The sequence below is a fragment of the Rhynchophorus ferrugineus genome, unplaced genomic scaffold, assembly GCF_030347505.1.
Source record: "Rhynchophorus ferrugineus isolate W39M unplaced genomic scaffold, kcgeb_rfMv2 rfM7, whole genome shotgun sequence".
Lineage (NCBI taxonomy): Eukaryota > Metazoa > Arthropoda > Insecta > Coleoptera > Curculionidae > Rhynchophorus > Rhynchophorus ferrugineus.
The window spans coordinates 5,911,848-5,937,079 of record NW_027472586.1 but is presented as its reverse complement, the minus strand read 5'-3'; the positions used below and the strand labels follow the sequence as shown (position 1 = coordinate 5,937,079).

The 25,232-nt window shown below is 31.1% G+C and overlaps 1 protein-coding gene across 3 annotated transcripts in view; it reads right to left on the bottom strand.

Moving 5' to 3' along the window:
- Positions 1-25,232, bottom strand: part of LOC143199320 (CUGBP Elav-like family member 1) — a 631,257-nt gene that overhangs the window by 242,264 nt on the left and 363,761 nt on the right. The window contains exon 1 of one of the 3 annotated variants that reach the window (XM_076409045.1): positions 14,610-14,855. The exons of the other annotated variants lie outside the window; for them this stretch is intronic. Coding sequence (XP_076265160.1) covers positions 14,610-14,725 — 116 coding nt within the window. The 5' untranslated portion in view covers positions 14,726-14,855. Of the gene's footprint in view, positions 1-14,609; positions 14,856-25,232 lie in introns of those variants that run through there. 3 annotated transcript variants of the gene reach the window in all.

Genomic DNA, 25,232 nt, shown 5'->3' with positions numbered 1-25,232 from the left:
AACATATCTGCTTTAGTATTCTTTTATAATATTCCTTATTGTAAACAAATTCTTTCCTTTTGTATCACTACTAATAGCAGTGTTAATACATAAACGTTGTTACATCACAGACTAAAATAAAGACTAAAATTGATCCTCTTAGATATATATATATATATATATATATATATATATATATATATATATATATATATAAATCATTCTTAGGTTAAACCGCAACGACTATTAATATTGTAAAATAATAATCTAATATATTCATGATTTATAATAGAAATTCACTCACGAAAATTACAACAGGTAAGTGACAATATAATTAATTGGACACAAGCTTGGAAAATAAGAATTAATGAAAGTAAATCTGTACATGTGCAGTTCACCTATAAGATTCACCTATAAGTTTACCACCAGACCGTACTCATTCATTATATCATTCCATATAGCAACAACGCTAAATGTCGGAATGAATATCGATGCAAAACTTCGCTGGAAGGAACATATAAAGAAGAAAAGTAGAGAACTGGAATTGAAATATAGAAAAATGTACTTGCTAATTGGAAGAAAATCACAATTATTAGTACACAATAAATTGCTATTATATAAGCAAATATTGAACCCTATATGGACATACGGAATTTAATTATGGGGATGTTCTGCAAAGAGTAACATTAAAAAAATACAAATTTTTCAGAACAAAGTCCTGAGAGGTATTGTGTGTGCACCCAAATACTATAGGACTGATTACCTACATCGAGACCTTCAGATACCCACAGGCAGTCAAGAAATCAAGAGAATTGCAAGGGGGCATGAGGAAAGACTCCATTCTCATACTAATATTGAAATATTGCAACTTTTGGATACCACCATAACTGGACACAGACTCAAAAGAATCAAACCATCTGATCTTGTGTAGTGTTGTGTAGTGAGGTGCATATATTAAAAAATTCAGCAGTGACATGTATAAATATTATTTCACCAGAGACTGAGTTAGTTAGTTAGTTATATACCTAGATTTAAGTTAGCATAAAGACAAATTGTAGGTTAGAAGGAAACGACTAGTAACAATGTATTAAATAAATAATAAAAAATATAATAGAAATTAACACACAAAACAACAGAAAATGATAACTTATATCCGGTTTTATATTATCACCCTGTACAATCACATATACCTTGCGCCGGCATAGCCCTATAAACAGAAAGGATTTTCGTTTGATAGAGTGCGAAGTGGCACATGTGCCCCAAGGATACTTTTTCAATTTATTTCTAATACTAGTATTTGTAAAGAAAATAGATGGGAGGCAGCAGCAGGCCCTCCATCCTCGAGTTTACACGGATCGTCCGGATACTATATACTGCTGAAAAATATATATTTCCCCGGCCAATATTTACTCTTTTTCCCGTGAAGAACGTTTTTTTCCCTTTCTCGATCATAGAATAATATTTATGAGGATATATAAGAGAAATTGTAAATTTCCGTACTTACACGGGCCTACATCTTGACATATTCTTATTTTCTGTTTGCTTAATGGTGGAATCGATGGATCTCGCATGAAATTGTATAGATTATCTATTAATAATACTCATTGACTTCAGTCACTCAAAGAATTAACGTAAAAATCGATTAAAAAATCTACTTTAACCATTAAATTTGATCATTACGGCATTTAGTGCATAAAATAAAAGTTTTCTTTTAGTATTATTGATTTATTCGGTGTATGCAGGCTCGAAGCGGAGCACGCTGAAGTTTGTATTTCACTAGTTACTTGCTTGAACAGAAGAAATCAGCTGCTCAAGCGCCCCGTATACTTTCAGAGACTCACGGTGATGCAGCTCTATCATATACAGTTAATATCAATGATTTAAAAGTGGTGATTTTGGTGTCAATGACAAGGAACCGTTTGGAGGACCATAAAAGAGATTGAAGACAATGAACTGCTAGGCTTTTGGGACGAAAACTAATAAGAAACTCTAAAAGGGAGAACTCCTTTTAGTTTAGTTACTAGTTTAGAATCTGATGAATCAACTGTTTTTGGACGTTTTCAGTAGGCCCAAAAGTGGGGGAAATGGCTACCATATTAATTGATTACCAATAAAATACCATTTGGTAGATTGCTTACTTTTCACATCAAAAAAGACTCTCCTGTACCTTATTGTGACTGGTGATGAAAAGTGAATCTACTGCGATAATCCCAGCGTAAAAATAGCCCACTGAAGCGGAATATTCTTGTCCCTTAAGTCTTGTCATGCGTATGGTGAGTATATATATATATATATATATATATATATATATATATATATATATATATGCAGCTGCTTAAACCATCTCATTATATTGATTGTTATAAAAATATCACCAAATATTAGGGAGTAGTTTTTAGTTAGTATAGTAATACTTGATTATTGTGTTAATATCTCAAAGAAACTCGTAAAATATTTTCAAAACATTTACAATATTTATATATTAATATTTTAAACAATCTATATGTTTTTTTGCAATAATAATCTGATGATTATGTAGAGTTATGTGAGTTATTATGTAGACATTGAAGTCATTACGTAAAATTAGAGGGTTATGATGCCTAATGGATACTACAACCCAGCGACCTTGCTCGAAGCCGAAGAGCTCTCATTATCAAACAAAATATGCAGCGTCTCCTAAAGATAAGATGAAAAAAGAAGAACTATAAGTTACGATCGTTAGCATTGAATAGAACAACTATGAAATGAGCATAGGAGCTGTAAATGAATTAAAAACGGAATCAGACAAAAATTACCCGCTATGGAAGGAAACTCCAAGATTGAAAAGACCAATTATTAGAGTACCGCCTATTAGAAATGATCAAAATGAATGGGTTCGACTCAACGAAGAAAAAGCTGAATTAGTCGCGCGAAATTTAGCTAACGTATTCCAACCGAATGATAGAGAATCTACAATAGACATAAATCCGTTACATCTGATTGTTCCAATGGAGGTTGCTACAGAAATTGATAACAACCTCAATCCTAAAAAGACTCCAAGATTCGATGATATTTCACATGGGTTAATGAACGAGTTCTTACGAAAAGCAATCATCATGTTGACTTACATATTCAATGCCTGTTTCGTTAAAAAAATTGACAAACTACCAGAACAAGTTGGATCTTACAGGCCTATTTCACTGCTACTTCCCATATAAAAAAAATGATTTGAGAAAGTGCTGCTAAAACGTATTAAGGTATTTATAGAAATACCCGATTTCCAGTTTGGACTTAAATTACCACTCGACAATCGACCAAGTGCACAGCGGTATTAATTCTGTACCCCCCTTGCTTGTATATTAATACAAGTACGAAAAAAATAATGAATAAAAAAAGTTACATAAAACCTAGATACAAGATACAAATACCTTTTCTGGATACTCTAAATGAATCTATTTTTGTTCAAGATAAAATCTATGCGTTTCAACCGAGATATATACATCCTTTTTTTTAAATTTCGGAGCAAAACATCTCTTCGCATCGTAAATCAGCTATTTCTCCTTTAATTTGCTTTCCTTAAACGGGGGTTAGTAAAAGACAGAAAGAAGCAAGCAATAAAATGAAAAAAAGTTTCTTGGAACATTACGTCCAGGGCTAGGAGATTTATCGTGACAGATGATTTATGTTGTATTTATTATAATTTTTAAGGGTAAACTAAATTAAGCTTCATATATATATACATATATATATATATATATATATAAATATATATATATATATATATATATATATATATATATATATATATATATATATATATATATATGCAAACCAATATAATTCCTTCAGGCATTTAAAAAAAAATTATTTATTACAGTGTTAGTAGTCTTTGAATATCCTAGAACTTGTCTTTACATTAGGACTTTCGTTTTATTCAGGATTTTGTTGAGGTTGAGAAAACTTGCATTTATATAAGATTTCGCGAAACATTCCCATAATTTTATTCCTTATGTCCATACAGGTCGCAATATTTGCATATTTAATAGCAATTTATTATAAACTGATAATTTTCATCAAACTAAACAATACGTTTTCCTATATTTTAACTTCAGTTCTTTCCTTTTCTTATATATATATATATATATATATATATATATATATATATTCCTTTCAGCGAAGTTTTGCATCAAGGTTCATTCCAAGCTAGTTAACGTTGTTGCTATATGGAGTGATATTATTATTTATTGTTATTGGTGGTTGAGTCGTCTGATTATACGTGAACTGCATATGCACATACTTACTTTCCTTAATGTTTATTTTCCAAGCCTGGGTCTTATTATTTATATTGTCACTTGCTTATAGTAACTTTCGTGTGGCTTCTTCACTATTGTCTCCGACAGCTATAATATGTAGCCTTCGTGGTATCTTCCATTTGTAATAGATCACATATAGTCTGATTAAAGTTATTTTGAACATACGTTATTTAAATTTGTAACGTCAAAACGTCGCAATGTTGCCGCACCAACAGTTTTAGTTCAGTTTGGCTTCGACATACAAATTCTTATCTAAATAAAACAATTGAACAAAAACGTTATCAAATATAATTTATTTTAACATTATAGTACATCTAAAAACTACAGTTAATCATACAGCCCCAATAGTTTATAGGTTAGAGTTATAAACTCTTATCACTATTACTTTCAAGAAATTTGTGTACATCTGACAACCGGACGACCTTGACAGGCTCATTCGTTTACGTGTTCGAATATATCTCACAGCATTTTTGTCTCTTTTTAACTAGAAAAAAATGAGAAAGAAGATATGGTCTGATTATGAAACGAATTTAGAAATTGCGACAGGAAATACGTTAAACATCTTGATGACGTATGTACAAAAAAAAATTGAATAGACTGTATGTAGAATATGTAAAGAATTTAACCAATTTTCTTGCGCTACACCTGCTTTAGCTTCCTTTATTTTAGAGTAAGCTTCCTCTTATTTGATTCCAAAGATTCTGGCTGTAATATAAGATTTCAATAGTTCAGTGTATCGTTATCATACCTTATCGAAAGGTTGTCCCACGTTTAAAGATATAACTAAACATACATATTTACCTTAATAGGCCGTAGTAATAACAACTTTAAGTATAAAAATCTTGGAGACTAACGGACGTAATTAACTCAATTAACGAGCTAGTCAGGGGGGGAGAAAGATCGGAAAATCAGAGAGAAAAAAATGTTGCAAGCAAAGCGCTCACATAAACTGACCAGAACCGCTGCCTACTACAACGAGAAAGAAGAAACGAGCAAAGATAAAACCGAAATAAATTTCCGTTGTCATGAATAAGAGGTATTACAGCCGTTCCACTGACAAAATGTGCTATAAATTATCATAATGGTCCATATCGAAAAATGAAATGTAGTTTCTTTTTTTCCCGAATATGGCGCTTAACCAATGAATTATATCGATCTTATCCAAATGGGTTCGGGTTTTTCGGTTTTGCCGCTCTTCAGTTCAATCCGTTACGTTTTATGGGTCGGTCATACTGGATGCTTGACCAGGTTAATATGGGTAGGCTCCTTCGCCATTTGTCTATCGCAGTAGATGAATGAATGTCTTATAGGGTATCGACATCAATGATATTTTATCATATATTTATATGTTCCTATATTATTAAGGGAGATAAACACATACAAGAACTAGAATTGCGCCAGAATTGTGTGTTTAACTTTTAAGTTTTGAAATTAAAAGACATAACTATTTACAAAATATTAAAACATTTAAGAAGAATGAAATACTCTTTCATTTTCTGGCCAGTAATATAGTATTTAGATAGTGTAACGATGATAATCCACGAAGAGGTCTAATGGAATTTTCAGATATTTTCAAAATAATAAGAAAGTGATCTAAAAATAGATCATAATTGTTTGTAACATAGTTGTAATTGAATGTGTGTTATTCAGTATGTGAACTAACGTCATCATTTTGGTTTAAAATCAGACCGTATTTTTTCTTCTCATTTTATTCTAGTTGAAAAGAGGAATGCTGTCTGGTGTGTTCGAACATATACCAAATAATCCTATAAATATAGGAATCCTATATATATAATAAATTTGAAATAGCTACTTGTTATTATTGTGATTGAAAATATCGAAGCCGGATAGAACAGATTGTGTTTCTAAACAGTTACTTCTAACATCAACGAGATAACGGAGCACCTTTCTTGCCAATAAAATTCTTTAAGAGTGGTAAGAATTTTCAATGATAAATATAGAGTTGCTGCGGTTTTTATTGAAGAAACTGTAATCACTGAAATATCTTAAAGAAATGAAAAATATTATCTTGGATTAACCGAAATAAACTATCCTCATACAAAGCGGGTGATGAATCAAGATCAGTTTGATATCAGCTCTATCATAGATCAAATATATGAAATGTATGAAAATAGGGAGTGTTTTTTTTAAATATAAACATAATTTAATACAATTATTTGAAAGCAAACAGATATGCAGTTTTTTGAGTGATGTAAAACACTCTTTCGTTTTCTGGTGAGTAATATAGTATTTAAATAGTTTAACGATGATAATCCACGAAGAGGTCTAATGGAATTTTCAGATATTTTCAAAATAATAAGAAAGTGATCTAAAAATAGATCATAATTGTTTGTAACATTGTTGTAATAGAATGTGTGTTATTCAGTATGTGAACTAACATCATCATATCATCAGTATGTCATTTTGGTTTAAAATCAGACCGTATTTTTCCTTCTCATTTTATTCTAGTTAAAAAGAGAAATGCTGTCTGGTGTGTTCGAACATGTACCAAATAATCCTATAAAATTCGCCTGGTTGTCTGATAAATTTGAAATAGCTACTTGTTATTATTGTGATTGAAAAGATCGAAGCCGGACAGAACAGATTGTGTTTCTAAGCAGTTACTTCGAACAGCAACGAGATAATGGAGCACCCTTCTTGCTAGTAAAATTCTTTAGAGAGGTAAGAATTTCCACTGATAAATATAGAGTTGCTGCGGTTTTATTGAACTGAAATCACTGAAATATCTTAAAGAAATGAAAAATATTATCTTGGATTAACCGAAATAAACTGTCCTCACACAAAGCGGGTGACGAATCAAGATCAGTTTGATATCAGCTCTATCAGAGATCAAATATATGAAATGTATAAAAATAGGGAGTGGTTTTTTTCAATATAAACATAATTTAATACAATTATTTGAAAGCAAACAGATATGCAGTTTTTTGAGTGATGTAAAACACTCTTTCATATTCTGGTGAGTAATGTAGGATTTAAATAGTGTAATGATAACCGAAGAAGACGTCTAATAGAACTTTCAGATACCGTTTTTAAATTAATACAATTTTAAGAAAGGGAGACTTATTATTTCTATTTGTGTATATAGGTGAGACATGAATGTTTTTGAATGGGACCAAAATTGTTATTCATTGCAAGATGATAATAAAAATACTGTTAAGACAACAAAATTTGATGGGAAAGATAAATGTTAGAGTAACAATTGATTGGGTTTTAGTACTCATAATATATATCAATAATTCATTGTAGATATCTTCATGCTGGAAACAGGAATGGTTAATAACACCTTCGGCTTGAATGAATTCGATAAGATAAATTGAAGAAGAAATTGACAAGTATCGTGAACAAATGTTAGATATATTTGATATTAACAGCTTAGTTTCGTTCTAGTGAATATGGGATTATGATTGAACGCTGAGAATTTTCAAAACAGGGTGATATACAGCAACTCTAAGAACTCTGTGTAACTGTGTAAGATTTGTGTGCACATATATGAGTAAATTTTCAGAATATACATGAGCATATACAAGTGAAAATGCAGTGATTATATATAATTTTTAGCAAGGGAGATGTATACAGCTAGCAACAGAACAAACTAAGGAGAAATACACTATACAGAAACACAGAAATATCAAAATGGCATATGGCTATATAAAAAATGTGGCCTTATGCCTTAGAACTCAAACTCATAGGTGGTATAGAAAAGAGTTCGATGTAAATATAATAATACACAAACCTAACCTACAAACTAATATAACTATTAATTATAATTTTAAGTTCTTCGGTGATATATCCATTAGATGTACTATAATGTTATAATAAATTATATTTCATAACAGTACTTTTGTTTAATTATATTATTTAGATTAGGATTTTGTTGTATGTCAAACTGAACTGAACTAAAACTCGGAGTTGATGAGGCAACATTGCGACGTTTTGGCGTCATCAATTCAGATGACGAGAGTTCACTGTTTTATTTAGCGGACTATATATATTTAGCTAGTTTAATTGCATATGATGATAATCTGACTCTTGCCTTTATACTGGTGAAATATTTTTAAAAGAACGGCTTTATTAATGCATAATAAAGATTAAGGAAGTTTGAATAACGTCCAAGTTGGAAATAAAACCATTATATCCCCAAGATATTATCATTCGATTCGGAAGCGGCATAAAAATGCACGAACTGCATTCACCCACCTCCCGCCTCCTCATCTCCCGCGCGCTGCAGGAACTGCCGTCAATAGCGAGGCCCGGAAAGACGGAAGCGGCGAGGGAAAAGCTCCTAGGATCCTCTAGCCGGAAACAATTTACCGGTTTTTCCTAGTTCGGAGATAATTCGTTTCTGATAAGATTCCGATTTCGGGAACATTTTAATACCGTTTCCTTTTTAGGCGAGGGATGATGATTAAAGATTCGACGTCGGGGAAAATACGTTTTCGGGTCAGGGAGTTCGGATAATCGGGCGAATTTTTAGACGAATTAGTGGCGGCGACGGCGTCTGATTACGGGATTTTTGTAGAACAGTTGGTCGGCGGTCTTTTGAGGAAGTCTCGGTTCGAAACGTCGTCTATCGGGAGAAAAAGAAATGCGCTTTGAGCATAAATACAAAATACTCAATGATATAAATCGGGTTTCTTTTTCTCTAGGTCTTGCATTTTATATGTCTTGACACACAGATGGTTTTGGCGAACTGTATTGTAATATTGCTTATTTATTAAATAATATTTTGTGATGTTCATAAAACTACAATTATATATATATATATATATATATATATATATATATATATTCCGAATAAGGGTAACACTATTCAACTTTAAAAACTATATATATATATATATATATATATATATATATATATATATATATATATATATATATTCTCATTAGAAACCCTAAGAAAAGCTGTTTAGGTATTTTCTACTGATTATTATTATTAATTTTTTGGCAAGCTGAAGACATCAGGATTCACTCGATGCTTTGCAATGATACGTAATAATCCAATCCTGCAGGTCCTTCCATATACCTGAGAGGTACCTGCAAGAACTTGGAGTTGGTTCTTCGCAAATTGAAATATGAAGGTCAAAGTTGGTGAAAAGAAGGTCGCCTAAGAAATATTGGTAGAAAAAAAAATTGGTAAAAAAAAGAAAAAGAGATACATTGTTCTTGCTTAAGGACTATTATTAGAGGTTAAGGTTGTTAAGTTTCTGTAAATTTCACTGCCACTTTCATTAGTATCGTATTTCATTAGTAAAGGCATTTCTTAGCAAAGCAGTTATCGAATATTGCAGTTAATTATAGTAGCGCCATCTATGCGTCAGGTCGGGGACTTTTCAGTTAACGTGTTAAAAGCCTTTCGAAATAAAACCACCCGTCATTTCAACCCCTCTTTTGTAAATCCATCATTTTAATCCAAAGTATACTTGATGATTAATCAACATAAAAACGTATTTTCGTAACAAAAAAAAGTACGGGGACAAACAGAAAACATTCATTACATTTTAATAACAACCCGTCGGGTTGTTTCATTGTCTAGACGGGCAAAACACGAAGCAATATACCCTAATCCTACATCGTATATACATTCGATATCGATTGTCTGCAATCAGCAAACAATTTTTCAATTTTCCATCATTAAACGAGCGCGCGGAGAAAAAAAATCGAACAGACGCAGAACAATGCGACTGTCGTTCAATCATGTGCGACACGTCCGACGTCGAGACAACCACCCCGGCCCCTCGACCCCCGCCTCGCCATCACCGACATACGAAAAAAAAGACACCCTGGAAAATATCGGACTCAGACGTGATTGAGCTGGCAAAATCACGTCGATCATATGAACGATAGGCAGGGCACGATCCACATTACCGACAGGAAAGCGTTTTAAGTATGATGTCGGCGAAAAAGAACCCATTTCTATTGTGTACCGCTATTTTATTGTATTCTGGCAAAAATCGGTGGCCTGCTCTGAAGGATATTACTGGTTTTAACGACCGAAACCATATGTGGTTTGGGATAGGTTTATTATTGGCAGGAATGAGAAATAACTGCAATTTGGAGAGAATTCATCGAGATTGTGGTGCAGACGTATTGAAATAAATAGCTGAGTTTTAAAATAGGTATACAATATAAAAATGCAAGAATTTTGCGAGAAAGTTGGTCTAAAGCCCTATATATACATATATACATACATACATACACACATATGTATACATTTATATATATATATATATATACATTGGTATTAAAATATGGTAGATCAAGGGTAAGTGGGGAATATTACAAGTAAAGTTACATTGTAAAGTGTATTGTTAAAATTGTAAGGTTACATTTTTAAAAGTTAAAATCTTCAAACAGCATCAACACTGTTTACAATATTCGCTGCCAAATTTGTAACAAAACATTTTCAAGGACAACAAATATAAAGCAACATATGCTGAAATATCACCTCGAAATAGCCACAGATTTTTGCTGCAAAAATAGTAGCAAATATTACAGTAACAGATAAAGTATAGACACATTTTCTACTAAATATATAGTTCATTTTTGTTTTGTTAGAATTATTTAAGCAATTGCGCTATCCGCAAAAAACGTGGTAGGCAATACAACCGTGACTGCTAAGCCGTCTGAAAAATCTAGGTTTTCGTCCAATAAGTCACGCAATTCATTGTTTTCCATTTATTTTGCTTCCCCAGATTATTCTTTGTCATTAACATGAAAATCTCCACTATTAAATCGATGAAACCAAAAACCGACAATGGTTAGCTTCACTATGCCCTGAATTATTCTATAATACTAAGTGGAAAACTGTTCGTATGCTTAGAGAAATGTTTAAACTATGGAATTTAACAGCTGAGTTGCTAAAAAGTTATTTTTATTAATTCCACTTTTCACCAAACTACGTGCACGTGTCTAATGTATTGAAATTTCAGTAGATTATGTTGAATAATAAAATATATTTAGGGACCTAAAAGTGTATTTTCTTCCTAAAAGTGTTGTTTCTTTTATTATTTATCATCAACAAAAATATGGTAAAAAGCGCTCATATTTATATAAGTAAGGAACCACTGATATAATTTTCAGAGAAAGTAACTTCTGAGGTAACAAAAAACGTCACAAGACCCCTTTTTTAACAATTAAGAAAGCTATTAGCGCGGCACTAACATTCGGACGCAGAGTTAAGGAGTAAAAGAAAACAGAGAGGGCTGCGACTCGAACAGGGGCGAGAAAAGAAGAAGAAAAAACAAGCCGGACAAAAAGCAGGCCAATAAATCAGAAAAACCTCCAGCTGCGTTTTTCTTATTTTAAAATTTCTCGACGCTCCAGAAAATCCTTTAAAACATTCTAAAAGCATGTGGGAATGAAATATAACGGTATGAATGGGATTTAAAGACGCTTTTCGCCATTGCCGCGTCTTAGCCGTTAGTTTTTCCACCGGAATTCGATGGAGGAAACTTTGAAGGATGGGAAAATTGCAGGGAAAATTGACAGGGCGAGCGATACTGCCTATTTTTATTTTTAATGTTGACGTTATGATAACATTAATCAAACTAATGGATAATGATGTAAGTTTTCCATTACTAAAGATTAGTTTCAAGTTTATATCATATTAAAATAAAATAAAGTCATGAAAGGACAAACGTATGGAAGCCAATTTAAAAAACCAAATAGTTTCAAAAACAAAAATACCAAAAAACTATATTAAAAAATTATATATTGAATACATAGTTCGTACATTAATTAAGTAATTTCTTGTAACTGTGGCAACGTTGCATGTTTTAAAATTGCAGTATTATATGGATAACGAATTTCTAAAGTACGTTGAGATTTTGGTAACAATAAATACAATTAATGGATAATGATTTAAGATTTCAATTATTAAAGATTAGTTTCAAGCTCATACCATATTGAAATAAAATAAATTAATTAGAAAAGAAACGTATGGAAATCAATTTGAAGAAGCAAACTGCTCAATACATTATATAATAAAAAACACCAAAATTATGTCTTTAATATATAGTTCGTTCCTTAATTTATGTAAATTATTGTAACAGTGGCAACATTGTATATTATTTAATTGCAACATTATAAGGATAAGGAATTTCTAAAGAATGTTGATGTTTTGATAACAATAAACAAAATGAATGGATGTCCGTAAGTTTTCCATTATTAAAAGTTAGTTTTTAAGTTATTACATAATATCAAAATAAAATAATGTAATTAGAAATGACACGACAAGACAGACAAATATTTCACTATATTAAATATTCAAAAAGACCCAAATTATGAATATATATAGTTTGAATATATAGTCTATACCGTAATTTACGTAATTTATTGTAACTGTGGCAACGTTGAAAATTAAAAAAAAAATAATTAAATAAGAACTCTATAGAGACCAATCTGAAGTAGCCAGTTACATAAAATGCCTACCAAACAACAAAAATATATCTTAAATAAGTCATTTGTATAAAATTAATTTTAATAAACTCTGTTTACCATCAGGTAAGATGAAAGACGCAACAATTCTCCCATTCCAGGACAGATTCCAGGAAAAAATGTCAGTTTTTAAACATTTAAACATCTTGCATTATTAAATTGTATACTAAATATAGGTAGGTAACAATGGAAAATTAAATATTTCACTCTAAAAAAACATCTGAGCATCTTTAATTTGTGAAGATACTTACGTAGGGGAATAAGTTCGTATTTGATATTTATAGAAAATATATTTTTCGTTAATATAATTTAATTTGCCTCTGAAGTACACCATAAATATGATTATTATATTCTAACGTACGAAATATGACTTTGGGGGGTTTGTTTTTTATATTCTGGGATTCGAGATCGAAGATGGTCATGTAACAGTTGATATGACGTTGTTTTGTCTTAATAATGTATTCCTAGTGTGAAGTTTATTGGAAATATTTATGCGGCAACGTTGCATATTATTGTATATTATCACTTATTATTTTCCCAAAAACTCGGTGTTTTCTTTCGGTTCTTAAAATTTATCATACAGATTGTAAACAGGAAAAATATAGAAATGTAAGGGTAATAAAATATTTTTAACAAAAAAATTGAGCCGACTTCGAAAAATGAATCAAACTTACATTTTAAACGAAAAAAACGTTTCAAAATAAAATATGTACATAACAATCGTGGTAATAACTAAATAAAAATTAACAAAAAATATATTTAACCGATCTACTACATGTATTTTATATTCTACTACACACAATTTAGCTTAATACCTACCTACTTCTAAACCTATCTATCTATTTACAATATTATTTAATGTAACTAATATTATTTTATATATATTTAATATTTAATAATGAGTAGCGGGCAGATATTTTCAGGTTGATTGATACAAGAGACGAACATCAGCTAATAGAATAGTATTGACACCGTGAATTGCAGCGTTGCCCGATTTGGTTTGGATATCTCAAAATTAAGATAAAACATAGAGTGAGAAGATCTGAGTTTTTTATCAGTTGAACTAGAGGGAGTTTCTATTGAGGATACTGAGTTGATATGTTTAGGAAAATGTAGAAAGTACTTAGATAATGGAGTAGTGTAAAAAATAATCACAGAAAATAGAAATTGAGAAGAAGCAAATAGATAAATTAGGTCTAAATGAGGCTAATGATTCATTGATTCAAAAATTTGTTTTGTTTAATCTATGTTATTACTTAATTATTGTTATTTTATCTAGAGACAATAAGCCTCTCTTTAATGACCTTTTCGTTATAAAAACTGACGCAAAGGGGGTTATTTAACAATAACATAATACATTTTTAATGTTAACATTTTCATATAAATATTTTAATTCTAATTTATTCAGGTGGAATTACAACATTGTTAGGGAAATAAGGAGAAGTATTTGTTAATGATGGAGAATACTTTAATTGATATTTTGAGTAATTTAGTTCTAAAACAATTGCATTTTTCACGATAAAGTAATTTGTATTATCTTGCGTTCTCGTATTTCATCTAGAGATTAAGATGATCCATTATGTATGATAAAATTGATATAAATACCAAGACAAACTGGTCATGTAGAAATATAAAGTTAATCAAAGATCTATATTTAATGATGATTTCTTTATAAAACAAACAGGGGATTATTTAACAGGGAAGAAAGTTGAAATTCCTCATTAATTATATCCAAACTTTGAGATTGAACCTCGTAAGAAGTTAAAGAACACCCTCAACGTTCTCCGAGGACCTCTCCGGTGTAGTAATCGACTGGAGCGGTGACAAAATGATAAAAAGCAAATCCGACAAGTTTATGGCCTTCCGAATATCACTTACTCAGCAATAATCCTCTTCCTGAGACCGTAAAAAATGTCGCTGGTGTCCATCGCGTCGTTGGAGGTTAAATGGGGATGGCAGGAGGCGGTCAGGAAGTTGGCTGTCATCATTTCCATTGATTTTCCGGCGTTACGAAGCGGTTCGATAGCGGGAAAACGGTCAGAAGCACGTGTTCGTCGTACGTACTCGTTGGATATTGGCCGCCCGTGTCTCGAACTTGGAGGAAACTCGCGAGAATGCCGTCGATGTGCGTTTGCCTATAGCCGTTCGTCGAATTGCCGTCGTTTTTGCCACCCGTTTTTTTTCCGGGGCCGCTAGGTTCGAGCACGATAAACATCTTCGTCAAACATACGCGTGATGTTTGTCGTTTTATTTTTGATTTTTTTCACCGTACTGACTCGCCAAACTAGTGTCGTTTCCTCGGTTATTCTCCTTCTATAATGCAACCAGGACGACATAACTTCAAATTTATCTACTATCATATTAAGTATTTTAAGAAGTCTGATTATGTGTTGGAATTAATACCTAGTGTTCCCATTAAAATTAAATAACACTTAATTCCTAAAATTCAACAACATTTTATATTGCATTATGTGTTGGAATTAATACGTAGCGTTCCTTCTAATATTAAGAAACATTTAATTACGAAAGGTTTTGTAAAAATATTATAAAATACATTATCTATCAATCCTTTCATTAGCGTTGGGGGTTATAGTCGAATAATAACAACTATCGACTGTTAACGACTAATTGACTGCCTTTTACTATCGAATAAAAACCTTCGTACTAGCTCTTGGGCTTTGCCGTCCTAGCCATGACCTCGAAGGTAATTTTACGAATCTAAACTTATATATACTTATATGCAAATATATTATGTTATGTTTTCTTATGTTATGTGATGATAAATAACATTGTACATTAATATAGCCGCATTAGGGAACCATATTGATCAATATTATTTATTAAGGTAATAGAGTAAAATGAACAACATTATGATTGATAAATAGTAAAGTATTTTCGACTATATTTATATTACATTAGCTAATAGAATATTAGGCAATGCTCTTTTTGATTTATTTTTATTGATTTATCATGTTTAGAGATTATTATATATATATATATATATATATATATATATATATATATATATATATATATATATATATATATATATACTAAGTTAGCATAAATGAGCTATGTCAACCCAACACCACAGAATGGTGCCATAGACTTATATATAATTTTATTTAGAGTTTATTATTGTGCTACTGCCGATAAATCAACTCCTATTGATTTAGAGAATTATAGAAAAATTAAATATCATTTAACAGTACTTTCACTATATTATAATTGGTTGATATCATAAAGCCTTCATGCGTTCGTTAATAGGACATCCGTAGGACTTCGAATATTCTTCAGTAAATCTCGCCAGAGTTGTCGATCACAAATTTTCTAGGCTCGGACAATGCTTTCTAAGATCTTTATCCACGTGTTTCTTTGAGCTCTTCGCTGTACATTTAACCCAAAACTCAGGTAACAGACATGGCCAAATCAAACTAAACCATTGTAATATGCATCCCTGAATGACTTCAATTCTAATACGAATAGCTTTCATACAACAATCTTAACAGTATGTAACAACGATGTACATTCACAGAGTCGTCACTACTCAATTGTTTTAAAGTATAAACACAGTTAAGTAGTAAATTTAATAAATAAATGAGCCGGCTTGGTTGGCGTAGTGGTAAAGGCGACAGGAAGGTCCACATTGAATCCTGCTGGGGCATGGTCGTGAATATATGTTTGTGATTGTTTAATATTTGTGACTGTCTTTGGGAAGAGGAGGAGGAGACAGGTAAAATTCGACAAGGAAAATGATGAAAGTTACGCCAGTAACCAGGCTGGGTAAGACCGGATGTCTTCTAGGATGTTTTATAACTTGGTCACTCGCCAGTCGGTAGGCTTATTACCGACGACCGTGGATCGTACGTTAAACTGAAGGCCCTGTCCAGATAAACCCTCGTTGGTAAGAGAAGACTTTAGAATGTACAAAAAGGAAATGAAAAAAAGGGTTATAAACTCATACTCTTTTATATGAAACGCAACTATTTAATTAATACGAATATCGACAATGTGATAATTATGTGTATGTTACAATTAGCAATAATTGATAAACAGTTTATATCACTAACTATTATATATGAAAATACTAATTAGAAAAAAAGGATGCTATTTATAAATTAATAAATGCATGTGTATGCATTGATACAATTGGATGTAAATATTGCATTTTGTTTGATATATTCCTGCCAATAAAAAAAGAAAGTTACAGTGAATATGTTATATTAAAAATGATACACAAGACCCTGTGTTATGTTGTTTAGTTTAGTTCGATTCGATTGTTTAAGGTCACAAATTAATTACTAATTCACAACAAAATGGCTGTCTGTTAAGGCGATCAAAGTTAGGAATCCATTTTGTTTCTACCACTTATAAGATATCATGTTATCATGCAGAAGAATAACTGTGGATCGTTTGTTTTGTAATACATAGCTAAAACGAATCAAGTTTAATCTATACCGATCACCTTTTTGGCCCCCAAAATAAAATATGTTTATCAATTTTTTTTCTATGTCTGTGAATCACTGGTTCTGTTTCAGCTTATATGGTACCAAATTGCACTGCTTGTACAACATTTCCTTAGATTTATACTAGGGGGAAACTGCTTACAATGTATATGTAATTGTTACAATGAATATTTCCTTCATCTTTGATTGTTTCTGTTAATTAGCAATAACACATAAAATGTTTTCGACACTAAAATGATCATTCTTAAAAAATCGAAACCATATAAATTGCAACCAGGAGCATTTTGAGGCACTCAATTTGCTTCAATGTACATAGTAAACCAACAAGCTAAACACTTCCATCACTTCTTATTGACTTAACTCAAAATATGATAAATCCAGCATAGTGAAGCGATATAGAGAATATTTTATGGATAGATGGTCAATATATCTGAAATCATCGTTGTCATTATATAGCTAAAGCTATTCTTCGAAAACTAAGGAATTAATTTGAATTATATTTTACTATAGTACTTACAAAAACTGTTGTCTGGTGTACTACGTAATTTCTTACCTGAAAAAAAAAAGAAATAAATATATTAATTTGATATCTATGTATATGTCACATATTTTAAAAACTATAAACAAGAAAATTAATAAGAAAATTATAGGAATTATAGAGAATTGTATGCTGAATTGAGTGGTGCTTTAATTTTTATAAAACTTATTGTTTTTAGGTTATAAAATGAACTATTGTAATTTCATAAAATAAGTGAATTTCTATTTATATCACATATCTTAAAAACTATGAATTCCAGAGCTGTTAAACATGGATTTTCGTTTATTTCACCCTAAAATACATTTATTTCGAGATTTTTATCATTATCCAAAAGATAAAAAATTTTGGCACTTTTTCCATATATATAGTCGTGAAAATTTGGGATTTTTTACTATTTTCAACTATTTCGTCGCCATTTTCCTTCAAATAATGGTAGGTAATTGAAAATTATAGGAATTATAGAGAATTTTACGCTGAATTGAGTGGTGCTTTAGTAATTTTTATAAGACTTATTGTTTTTAAGTTATAGAGCTGTTATACATAGAGTTTCGATTATTTCACCCCAAAATACATGTATTTCGATATTTTTATCGTTATCCAAAAGATAAAAAATTTTGGCACTTTTTCCATATATATAGTCGTGAAAATTTGGGATTTATTACTATTTTCAACTATTTCGTCGCCATTTTCCTTCAAATAATGGTAGGTAATTGAAAATTATAGGAATTATAGAGAATTTTACGCTGAATTGAGTGGTGCTTTAGTAATTTTTATAAGACTTATTGTTTTTAAGTTATACAATGAAATATGTAATTTCATAAAATAAGTGAATTTCTGTTTATGTCACATATCTTAAAAACTATAAATTGTAGAGCTATTAAACATGGATTCTCGTTTATTTCACCCCAAAATACCTATATTTCGAGAGTTTTATCGTTATCCAAAAGATAAAAAATTTTGGCACTTTTTCCATATATATAGTGGTGAAAATTTGGAATTTTTTACTATTTTCAACTATTTTGTCGCCATTTTCCTTCAAATAATGGTAGGTAATTGAAAATTATAGGAATTATAGAGAATTGTACGCTGAATTGAGTGGTGCTTTAGTAATATTTATAAGACTTATTGTTTTTAAGTTATACATTGAAATATGTAATTTCATAAAATAAGTGAATTTCTGTTTATGTCACATATCTTAAAAACTATAAATTCTAGAGCTATTAAATATGGATTCTCGTATATTTCACCCCAAAATACATGTATTTCGAGAGTTTTATCGGTATCCAAAAGATAAAAAATTTTGGCACTTTTTCCATATATATAGTCGTGAAAATTTGGAATTTTTTACTATTTTCAACTATTTCGTCGCCATTTTCCTTCAAATAATGGTAGGTGATTGAAAATTATAGGAATTATAGAGAATTTTACGCTGAATTGAGTGGTGCTTTACTAATTTTTATAAGACTTATTGTTTTGAAGTTATACAATGAAATATGTAATTTCATAAAATAAGTGAATTTCTGTTTATGTCACATATCTTAAAAACTATAAATTCTAGAGCTGTTAAACATGGATTTTCGTTTATTTCACCCTAAAATACATGTATTTCGAGAGTTTTATCGTTATCTAAAAGATAAAATATTTTGGCACTTTTTCCATATATATAGTCGTGAAAATTTGGGATTTTTGACTATTTTCAACTATTTTGTCGCCGTTTTCCTTCAAATAACGGTAGGTAATTGAAAATTATAGGAATTGTAGAGAATTTTACGCTGAATTGAGTGGTGCTTTAGTAATTTTTATAAGACTTATTGTTTTTAAGTTATACAATGAAATATATAATTTCATAAAATTAGGGAATTTCTGTTTATGTCACATATCTTAAAAACTATGAATTCTATAGCTGTTAAACATGGATTTTCGTTTATTTCACCCCAAAATACATGTATTTCGAGAGTTTTATCGTTATCCAAAAGATAAAAAATTTTGGCACTTTTTCCATATATATAGTCGTGAAAATTTTGGATATTTTACTATTTTCAACTATTTTATCGCCATTTTCCTTCAAATAATGGTAGGTAATTGAAAATTACAGGAACTATAGAAAGTTTTACGCTGAATCGAATGGTGCATTAGTAGTTTTTATAAAACGTTTTGTTTTTAAGTTATACAATGAAATATGTAATTTCATAAAACAAGTGGATTTCGGTTATGTCATATTTCTTAAAAACTATAAACTCTAGAGCTGTTAAACAATTATTTCCGTTTCTTTCATCCCAAAATACATGTTTTTTGAGAGTTTTATCGTCTTCTGAAAGATAAAAAAAGTGTCACTTTTTCCATATACATAATCGTGAAAATTTGTAATTTTTGGCCATTTTCAAGTATTTTTCTGGCATTTTCCTTCAAACGACGGTAGGCAAATGAAAAGTGTAGGAATGATAGAGAATTTCACGCTGAACCGAATAGTCATTCTTATGTGCTTTTCGTTTGGATATTATAGGATAATATATATAATATAAAAATAGTGTATATCTGTTTATGTCCTATATTTTAAAAATTACGAGTCCTAATGAAATTTAACATAGACATTCGTTTATTTTATACCAAAATACACATATTTTTCTCCATTTTCCACCTATGTAGTTATGAAAATTTGTGATTTTTTTGCCATGTGTATTCAAATTATCATAGATAATTAAATATTACAGAGATTGTAAAGCATTTTACGTTGAATCGAGCTATGGTATAACTATTTTTATACAACTTGTTGATTGTTAGTATGATATACAATAGAAGGCGTATTTATGGAAAACTAGTGGTGCAAAATTTGTTTACAAGTTCATTTTCTTCAGGTAGACTTCAAGGTGCTCTTGCATTAGCAGAAGGACCGATCACTACCGGTTGTTATCAAATTAAATCCCAACAGTGTACCTCTCCCATTGACATCGGACGATAAAACCTTTTATCCCGCGCACCATTACCGTCGGTCCTCCTCCAGGACCCCGGCTTCATCGCCCATAGCGGGCAATCCGGTCCCGTCCCGTCAGAACTGCCGCGCGGCCAATAAAAGGGCGACCTCAATCAGGATAATCGCGTTGTCCGAAAATTATTTCGCTTCCATCATCCTGCTGCGTAGAAAGAAAGAGGTATTTTTGTCCTCGATCGGTTTTATGTGCGTGTAGCCGATGACCGTTCGGTTTTTCCATCCAACCGGGACGATAGACACGTAACACCGAAAGGGTGAACCGCTGGGAATTGCCGCGGGAGGCGGGGGTCAGTGGGGGAGGAGCCGGTGGATATAGTCCCACTTTATGACTGTGTCTGTGTGTCGCTTCTTCTCTCTCGGGATTAACGGCGACGTTGCCAGATATAAACGTATATCATAACGAGTGATTTCGACAAAAACGATTCCATTATCCTTGCAGAGAGAAAAAACGTCGCCAACATAATCAAAAAAAAGTTTATGTTTAGTGGATTGATAAAAAAATGTAGGTTAGTTATTATTAAATACATAATTTGAGAATGTATTGCTTGTAAACAATAGTTTAACAATGTAATCAAGTTTCTTAACATCTTAATTGCACAAGTATATACGGTTTTGGACCTGACCAACCACCAAAGGATTTAGACGAGTTATATGTACGTAAATATAAACTTTTTATTTAAATTTTAATAGTCATAGAGAGAAAAAACCTAATACCAACTAGTATGAGTTTATTAACAAGCATTCAACAATTGACCAGGTCCACAGAATAACAGATGTTATTGAAAAAGCCTACGAAAGTAAAAAAGTATGCTCAGTTGTATTCTTGGATGTAGCACAAGCCTTCGACAAGGTTTGACATGAAGGCCTTGTTCATAAACTACAGAAAATGTTACCAAAACAACACACCGAACTATTAAAATCGTACATTACAGCCAGAATGTTTAAAGTTAAACACGAAGAAGCTTGCTCTACAATAAAAGAAGCTAAAGCAAGCGTACCACAAGGAAGTGTACTGGGGTCAATGTTTTATCTACTCTACACTTGTGATATACCACAAATGGAGAATATTACGATGGCTATATTTACTGATGATACTACGATTATAGTCGTCGGAGACAATAGTGAAGAAGCCACGCGAAAATTGCAAGAGGCAAGACATTGTTTGTAATACATTTTCTAAAAGCATATAATAAAATCAAGGACCAAGATGATAATAAAAATAATGCTGAGTCAAAAACAAAGTCGATACAAAAGGTAAACATTTGTATAAAAATTGATTCGGTTTTGTTAGTCATAATTTTTATTAATAGTTCATAGCAGGCATATTGTTCTTCATGCTGGAAACAGGAAGAGTTGATATGGGCTATGGCAAAGAATTATTACAACAGACTGATCGAGATGGATACAATGGACAAGCTACAATAAAATCAGACCCATTGAAAAAGAAATTGACAAATGGTGGTATCATGAACTACTGTTAGATATATTGGAAATTAGCAGCTTTTGTTATTCACTTGAATAGCGATTCTGAAAGTGACAGTGATTGAATGAAACTTTCTGAATGTGGGATTATGATTCAGTGTTGATAATTACCAAGACATGGTGATGAGAGTGGAAACAACGAAAGTTGAGTACAAAAATTAATGTACGATAGCTGTAGGAAATATTATGTTAGAGTGTGGAAGATTTACGTGTAATTATTCAGAATATACACGTAATTGTTCAGAATATACATGAGCATTTGGTTATAATGTATGAGGAGAGAAAACGTATTAATTGTTTTGCCGATATGGCAAATGTATTAGAGTTTAAACATAGTAAGTGACCTTGACTCTCTAATCCGTGATATCAAAGTGACCTATCAACTATCAACTAACCTTTAACAACCATTCATTGAAATAATAAGTATAAATCAGAAATTAACGGAGGTTGAACTGAGTCTTTTGCCTCGAATCTGCAAACTATTGTTATTATAAAAAGTAATAGTAATTTATTACTATTTTTCTATTGTAGTTGAATATTCACAAGCTAGAGGAGTGAGAGGTAACTACATCGGTATCAACATCAGACCAACCATAAATTTGGAGAGTTAGGATCTGAGAGATAGGAAAAGTATAGAATCAAATGACCAACTATATGTAAATATTATGTTTTCTTTAGCGAGGAAAAAACGAAAAAAAAAACCACCGATACATCCGGTATAGTATCTGAAAAAAAGCATAACATTATTTGGCTCCATAAAACTCCAATGAAGACCAATATTTAGAGATTATCTGTTATTGCTAATCGAGCAAAGCGAAGGACAATCGGTGATTTTGCGGTGGGTCATCCGGAGGAATAACGAGGCCATGTTTTAGCGTTTTGTTCGAGTTAATGGTTCAATCTAATACGTGTAAGATAAATCTGCCCGGACCAGTTAATTTAGCCGGATTGTAGAGAGGGAGAGTATTTAGATTTAATGGTCGTATATCACTTGGTAACGAAGAAGCAACGTTATTTATTACCCACTAGTTTTGCTTAGATAATTGCTATGAGTATACAGGAGATAGATAAAGTAATATGAACCTCATGCAAGGTAGTACATCTTGTTACAAGTTAGTAATTCTGCTTCCGTGCGAATAAAACGATTAAAGTTTTGTATTATTTTGTTTGATTTATACACTTTCAAAACCGCGTTAAAGAAATTTTTGAAAAAAAATTAATTTGAAAAAAAAACTAACCTTTGGGTAGGAAAAGTAGTTGTTTTGGTCGCAATAGACAATTTGTATAGGCAAGGGTCTTATTTACACATCATTTTAATAATTTTGTGTGATGAACAAGTTATGGAAACGACACGGTTTATACCATTTGAGGTTACGACTTATTTGTTTTGTTTATTGTGTGTAATAAATCCCTTATATGATGATTGTGATTGTGATGTGTGTGTCGCAAAAGTGGGCATGAAGCCCGGATGTTTCTTCAAGATTCGAATGCCAACTAGGCAGAAGAAAATGGGCTTCTAACCGAACTCACTGAACATTCACTGCTATTTACTACCAAATAACCATATATTCTCAAAATACATAGATTACGAAAAGCCAATATCTAATATCTGGTTTCTTGTACATCAAATAGTTCGAGTTAGTTATTTGTATGACATATTTGATTGAATAATGTGATTTTATCAAGTTTCTATACTTTAGTATATGTATAGTGGCAAACAGGAATTACAAAAATTTTGAACGGTACTTACGTATAGACAATGTATGCATCAAAAGTTGCCACTGAAGTGCAGTAAAGTAAAATGAACTAAGCAATGTTCTAGATTAAGAATTCGTATGAGGACTTGATATGTTAAAGCATGTCTTAACATACTATAACACACTGTTGTAAAGTACTTGATGAAATATTGTAGCTGTATATGCTTATAAGATTTCTATTGTTCTATATTTCTATATACCTAATTATTACAAAGTAATTTGATGCAATACAGAGCTGCTAAAAGTTAAAAAAATTAAATTTACATCTTCAAATATATATATTTTGAATCCTTATTTATATTGTAGTTAGCATCAACTATGTAAAATGAATATTTTGGTAGCTCTGTCGAATACATTTGCATCTGTATCTTCAAATTATAGACAATGTATGAACAAAATGTTGTCACTGAATTAAAGTAAAGTAAAAAGAACTAAGCAGAGTTCTAGATTAAGAATTCGTATAAGGATTGTAAGGCTATTGCTAAAATGAACTTCAAAATTTAAATATGTGCATTTTATTTAACTTTACAAAGTAGTTTGATGCAATAAAGAGTTGCTCAAAGCTTACATTAGAAATCCATCTTCAAATATATATATATATATATATATATATATATATATATATATAAATATATATATATATATATATATATATATATATATAAACAGGATGGTTTACTCAGATTGTTTCAGTGGACTTTTTCGATTGACTGGTTTAAAAATTCTCTAATAAGCCAAGAATAATTATCATTATCAGTTGATTAAAGTACATAATATTGCAACATCCATCCTATTTACTAGATTCTGTTCTCCTTGGTCAGTTATTCGTCAAAATGTCTATCGGATGTTGTAGTAGCTTCGGAAGGCTAAAGATTTAATATTCCTGCATAAGTGGTTCCGAAACAAAGCTCGAGGTTTGTCAAAATAAAATTCCCCTCACTCTTAATGCTATACAGGTCCCGTTTCTTATAGGAGCTTTTCCGAACATCGTCGGAAATGCAAGATCGTAAGCGTTCTGGAACGTCAAGTGGACGTTCTTGAAAGGTGCTTATTGGTGAAAAAGGACAACGGAAGCGGTCGAGTAGTTATTTGTTCGGCCGCTAGCGTTTTACACAAAAACCACTTATTTCGAGGGGTCCCGCATTGTATAAGGACCGTTCTCTTGGTAAAATCTATTGTTTGGAGTTGTTTTCAATTTATATATATATATATATATATATATATATATATATATATATATATATATACATATATATATATATATATTAT